The 6,634-nt window shown below is 40.7% G+C and overlaps 1 protein-coding gene across 1 annotated transcript in view; it reads left to right on the forward strand.

Moving 5' to 3' along the window:
• The window catches only part of UBAP2 (ubiquitin associated protein 2), a 120,540-nt gene that overhangs the window by 72,970 nt on the left and 40,936 nt on the right, over nt 1–6,634 (forward strand). Inside the window, exon 9 of the mRNA XM_012811681.2 lies at nt 5,292–5,344. Within this exon, the coding sequence (XP_012667135.1) occupies nt 5,292–5,344 (53 nt within the window). The remainder of the gene's footprint in view (nt 1–5,291; nt 5,345–6,634) is intronic.

Below are 6,634 nucleotides of genomic sequence, written 5' to 3' on the forward strand. Positions count from 1 at the left end.
ACAGTGCCTTTCTTGTACTCAACACAATAGCTCTTTCTTTTTGCACTCATCTTGTCTAGGGGTACACATACTCAGGAAAAGCAAAGATAGGCCAGCAAAGCTAATGTGTAAGGGCTGAATTATTTACCGTATTTGGGATCCAGAGAGCACTGGTCCAATCTGCACAGTGGAGCTGGGATGATATCTCTGGGCTCAGTGGCAGACTGCTTGCTGAAGCTCTCCCCCTATCCCCTGGTATTTGTGGGGGAGGGGTGAGCGAGGCCCACAGACTGTAGCTGGACTAGTGCTGGGCAAAATAGCAGCCACAGCTTTCCTTCTTCCCCCTGGGGACATAGTATGGTAAAAAAGTAGAGTGTCCTGCTCCTCATTTCACTAAGGAGACTTTCACGGTGGAGACCTCCAGTCTCTACGTCTCTGTCTCCATCTGAAGCCTCAGCATCTCCTCCTGAAACCTCAGCGTGCACAGGATGGCCGTAACCTGACAGGGGGAGCCGACCTTGTTGGTGAGGCTGGCGCTAGTGATGTGTGAACTCCTTTCCCTTAGCCGTTTGCTCATGCACAATAGGATGCCTGTGACCTCGGTTACCACACGTGTACCCATGCAAGTGTGAACGGCTTGGAGAAAGGAGCTGTGGCAGATAAAAGGTATTCCAGTCTTCCTTACTGCTCTGCGCTGAAATGCATGGCGTGGCTATGCAGGTACGCTGCATAGCCACACGCATCACTAGGTCTTATTATCAGGGTAGGGCTTATACGTAACAAATGCATAGAAATCCTGCTAGGGCTTATTTTTTTGGTAGTTCTTATTTTGGTCTTATTTTTGGGGAAACACAGTAGTTATTCAGACGGTTTATTCGTGGTAATATAAACTAGCTATTGAGATTTTGAAACTTTAACTTATTTTTTAAAATTTCATTATGTTTTTTGAGATAGGATCTTTCATTCTGTTGCTCAGGCTAGGGTGTAGCAGCATCATCATAGTTTGCTGCAACCAACCTCCAACTCCTGGGCTTAAGTGATCTTCCTGCCTCATGCTCTTAAATTTCTGGGGCTCTAGGTACACACCATTCTACCTGGCTAAGTTCTCTATTTTTTTTGTAGAGACAGGGTCTGTGTCTTGCTGAGGCTAGTCTTGAACTGCTGGACTCAACAGTCCTCCCACCTTGGCCTAATATTATAGGTGTGAGCCACTGTGTCCAGCTGTAAACCATAATTTGACACACTGAAGTATATCCTGAAATACAGAAGTATATAGTTCAGTAAATTATCAAAAAGCAAACATCCATATAATATCAACACTGTCCAAGAATTACAATTAATGAACTCTAAATAGAGAAACTGGAGAAGATCAAAAGAAGTTACAGGTAGTCTCTAAATGGGCACTACTCACTTTTTTTTTTTTTTTTTTTGAGACAGAGTCTCAGTATGTCGTCCTGCGTAGAGTGCAGTGGTGTCACAGCTCACAAGAACTTCACACTCTCTTGGTCTTAAGCAATTTTCTTGCCTCAGCCTCCCAAGTAGCTGGGACTACAGGTGCCTGCTATTTTTTTTATGGCAGTTATCATTGTTGTTCAGCTGGCCCAAGCTGAGTTCGAACCCTCCAGCCCTGAAGTATGTGGCTAGCACCCTAACCACTGAGCTATGGGTGCCGGAGCCAACACAACTCACTCTTAATAACTGCTTTCACACCAGGAATATATAAAAGTTCCTGTTATTTCACATTCCTTACTAGACTTTAGTATTGTCAGTTTTCTTTTAAAACCATTTTATCAGGTAAATGTCCTCATGCCTGTAATTGTAGCACTCTTAAGCCCAAGAATTCAAGACTAGCCTGAGGAAAAGTGAGATCCCCCCAACTCTACAGAAAGAAAAATTAGCCAGGTATGGTGGCATGTGCCTGTAGTGCCAGTTAACCTTATATATTATAAGGGAAAAACATATAAACATATTTTAATATTTAATTTTTTAATTTTTTGAGACATAGTCTTACTTCATCACACTCAGTAGAGTGCTATAGCATCTTAGTTCACAGCAGCCTCAAAATCTTGGGCTTAAGTAATTCTCTTGCCTCAGCCTTCTGACTATTTGGGACTTCAGGGACCCACTACAGCACCTGGCCAGTTTTTAGAGATGGGATCTTGTTTTGCTCAGGCTAGTCTCAAACTCTTGAGCAATCCACCCACCTTGGCCTCACAAGAGTGCTAGAATTACAGGCGTGAGCTACTGCGCCCAGCCATGAGTCATTTAGAAATGATAGAAAACTTTCAGTGTTTTATACATAAAATAGCTTTATGTAATGCCTTACCTTGTTACTCCCAGAAATATTTCTTCATATCCCTGTCTGATAAGATCTTTTATTTTAAGGTTTTTGGTCTTTTTTTGTCTGGATTAATATGAGGGTACAAACAATTAGGTTACATTGTTTGCGTTGTTGAAGTTGTAGTTGAGCTCTTTACCTCGGAGGTGTGCCATATACCCTTCATTGTGCCCATTAGGTCTCAAAATCCTGAGTTCAAGCAGTCCACCTGCCTCGGCCTCCCATAGTGCTAGAATTACAGTTGTGAGCCATTGTACCTGGCCTTGAAAAATTTCAGTTATCTTTTCAATGATACTTAGCATGATGCCTAACATATACATAGGCTTTAATGCCAATAGAGATTAGCTGGCGATTTTTGATGAAACTTTCCTTTGGAAAATTCCAGCGTAAATTTTTTTCTTTTATACAAGGTGACCATAAAGTTTGTTTAACTACTTAAATTGCACATGAACTTTATGGCCACCCTGTATTCTTACATGTCTCAGACATGTAAGTTTTAGGATTGGTTTTTGAGTCCATGGACTTGTTTTCTGCTTCTTGGTTGGAGTGTTCTCAAAACTGTGTAGGGTTGAGCCTTGGCTTTTGAGTATAAGTTGCAAATTTTTATTTTTATTTATTATTTTTTTTGAGACACAGCCTCAAGCTATCCCCCTGGGTAGAGTGTCCCGTGGCATCACAGCTCACAGCAACCTCCAACTCCTGGGCTCAAGCAAGTTTCCTGCCTCAGCCTCCCAAGTAGCTGGGACCACAGACACCCGCCACATCACCCAGCTATTTTTTGGTTGCAGCCGTCATTGTTGTTTTGGTGGGCCCAGGCTGGATTCGAACCCACCACCTTAGGTGTATGTGCTGGTGCCTTAGCCACTTGAGCCACAGTCGCTGAGCCTAGTTGCAAATTTTGAGTTTGAAGTTCTATCTCTTGGGATGAATATGTGAGCATGAGTACAGGGTAGGGGGAATGGAGTGGCACTAAGACACTGTACTGGTCATCATTCACACAAGTCCAGTAATGAACTTTTAAAACTATACGTAGTGAAATGATACTTAGAGATAAGACTGGAAGGAAATATATTAAAAAAGAGTAAGGATTTTGTATTAGTACTTGAAAGGAAGTCATATTGTAGAGCATTTATAAGAGTGAAGTGTAGGTGGATGGATCTCCTTAGATTCATTTAGCTTTGTATATAGTGTGTTCTGTAAGAGAGTCTAGAGAACTAGCTTCTAGTACTGATTGTCTACTGGTCCTAGTTGCAACTTGTGCTTTGTACTTGAAGTTGCTTCTTTTTACCTTTAAGAAAATATCTCGGCTCGGCGCCTGTGGCTCAGGCAGCTAGGGCGCTAGCCACATACACCTAAGGTGGCGGGTTCGAATCCCCAGCCCGGGCCCGCCGAACAACAATGATGACTGCAACCAAAAGATGGCCAGGCGTTGTGGCGGGCGCCTGTAGTCCTAGCTACTTGGGAGGCTGAGGCAAGAGACTCGCTTGAGCCCAGGAGCTGGAGGTTGCTATGAGTTGTGATGCCATGGCACTTTACCCAGGGGGATAGCTTGAGGCTCTGTCTTAAAAAAAAATATATCTATCTATCTATCTATCTATCTTAATTCAAGGAGATGTTGTAAACAATGCACAAATTTGTATTTCTTCTGTCACATTTTTGGAGAAATTATGGAAACTGTTTAAAGGTATGATGAGTGAGCCAACATATAAAGATTATTAATTCAAATATTAAAATCTTTCTTAATATCCAGTTTTACTAATAAGGCTACTAGCAATCAAAAGGCACAGAAGAAGCAGGGAGACAATCTGGGACCTCTAGTGCCTGTCCATGGTTTTCCTTCCTACAGCCTGTACCTCCTGTGGTTCAAAGTAATAGATTAAGTTTTTAATTCTAAGTGTTGGTTTCTCTTGCAACAGGAAACATTTTCAGTTTTGAAACATCTGTTTTTTTAAAAAAAAAAATCTGTTTTATACCTATATATTCATTTAATTTCTATAACATTTTACTGTAACTACATGTCTCAGTTCTAAATCAAGGACATGCAGTTACATACATTCCATAGGAAAAGACTCTTTTCATACAAAACGATCATTGTTTTAGTTACGAGCAAGGTGGTTATTAAGTTAACATGATTCCAGGGAAGTTAGAGCTGGTCACCTGGCTTCTTTTTTCTTAAGAGTGGGCCTTCATTCCTTTTTTTCCCTGTATGCACACTAACTTTTGGAGAGAAATGGAATTCAGTAGAATTTCTCTCCAAAAGTTAGTGTGCATAGAGGGAAAACCAAGGAATATGAGGTGCAACTGAAAACACATTGAGAATCCTAGTTTCTGAGTGTGGTTATGCTTAAGGTCTTTAAAACCATTTTTTGTGGGCATGTATCTTTAAGCATGCTATAAAGTTGTATTTTAATAGAATCTGGACATACTAAGTTAGTATTTTTGAATACCAATACTTTTCTTTAAAGCACTTAAGTGTATATCCCCTGTACCCATGCCTCTGAATTTACAGCAACCAACCTAATATAATAAACTTTATTGGAAGACCTGCTAGGCAACCATGTAGCAGAGGTAGTATTTAATAAAAAGGATGCTTTTCTAAATTTTGTAATTCTGCAATCCGTGTATAAATGGGTGTAAGGCAAATTTGCCTTTAACTGAAATTTGTTTTGTTTTAAAATTAACCTTGTTTTAAATGTAAGTATATTGTGCCAATACTTTTTCACTCAGCAGAATTGTTTGGATATGATGTACGTTGGAGCAAAAGCAGTTTGAGGTATTGATTTGAGTATGTAGTACTATATAAGTTGCAGGTGAAATCATTCTGATTTCATTAGGAATGAAAGAACCTCATTTCTTGGATTTATAAACTAAATTATAAATGGGGTGTATGAAACTGTTTTCTTCATTATATAAAGAAGACTCTGACGGTATTTGACCTGTGTTATAAACTTTGATTGTTGTCATTTCCCAACAGGGGCCTGGAAAAATTCTGTAGAAGAGTGGACAGCAGAAGACTGGACTGAAGATGTAAGTGTTTGTTGTCAGGCTAGATTCATTGTTCTTTTGGTTTATGGTGGAGGCATCTGTGCTCGGAAGAAAGCCTGAGATGTCTTATCTCGTGGCTCCTTTTCTGGCATATATCCTAGCCAGATTCTAAGAGTGGCTTTTTTTTTTTTTTTTTTTTTAAGTCTTGCTCTGTCACCCTTGGTAGAGTAACGTGGCATCTTAGCTCACAACAACCTTAAACACTGGTGTTCAGAGGTTACAATAAGCTTGTATGACACAATTTATTGTATGTTATTCTTCAAATAAAATTAATTTGTACTAATTCATGGCTCAATACAAATGAAATGTAAATTATCCGGGAAATACAAAGAACATCTGTCTGAAGGAGAAGAAAATGTCAGTTACGCTTTGGGAACTTCTTGACTTCTTTTTGGGATTTTTTTTTTTTTTTTTTTTGCCTTTTGTAGAATGTAAATTATCCGGGAAATACAAAGAACATCTGTCTGAAGGAGAAGAAAATGTCAGTTACGCTTTGGGAACTTCTTGATTTCTTTTTGGGATTTTTTTTTTTTTTTTTTTTTGCCCTTAGTAGAGTGCTGTGGTGTCACATCACAGCAACCTCAAACTCCTTGGCTTAATCGATTGTCTTACCTCAGCCTCCCAAGCAGCTGGGACCACAGGTGCCCACTACAATGCCCAGCTATTATTTGTTGCGGTTGTCATTGTTGGTTAGCTGCCTGGGCTGGGTTCTAACCTGCCAACTTCGGTGTATGTGGCTGGTGCCATAACCACTATGCTACGGGTACCAAGCCTTCTTTTGGGGATTTTTGTTGACCTGGGGGGTGGGGGTTGGTATTCTCACTTTGTACAATGGCAAATAGAGCAGTGAGACTGAAATTGAACTCCTCTTGCCTCAGCCTCCCAAGCAGCTGGGATTACAAGTGCCCGCCACAACACCTGGCTATTTTTAGAGATGTGGTCTCGCTCTGGCTCAGGCTGGTCTCAAACTTGGGAACTCAGGCAGTCTACTTGACTTGGCCTCAGAGAGTGCTTAGGATTATCGGTGTGAGCCACCTGGCCTGACCAAGAGTTGGTTTAAAGTGTCAACTTAAAAATAAATAACAAAACTTTTATGTAGGACTGGATTCTTTTTCTTTTTTCTTTCTTTTTTTTTTTTTTTTTGAGACAGAGCCTTATGCCGTTGCCCTGGGTAGAGTGCTGTGGCCTCACAGCAACCTCCAACTCCTGGGCTTAAGTGATTCTCTTGCCTCAGCCTCCCAAGTAGCTGGGACTACAGGTCCCTGCCACAAC

The sequence above is a fragment of the Otolemur garnettii genome, unplaced genomic scaffold (genome assembly GCF_000181295.1).
Source record: "Otolemur garnettii isolate 467f Iridium unplaced genomic scaffold, OtoGar3 scaffold00172, whole genome shotgun sequence".
NCBI classification, from domain to species: domain Eukaryota; kingdom Metazoa; phylum Chordata; class Mammalia; order Primates; family Galagidae; genus Otolemur; species Otolemur garnettii.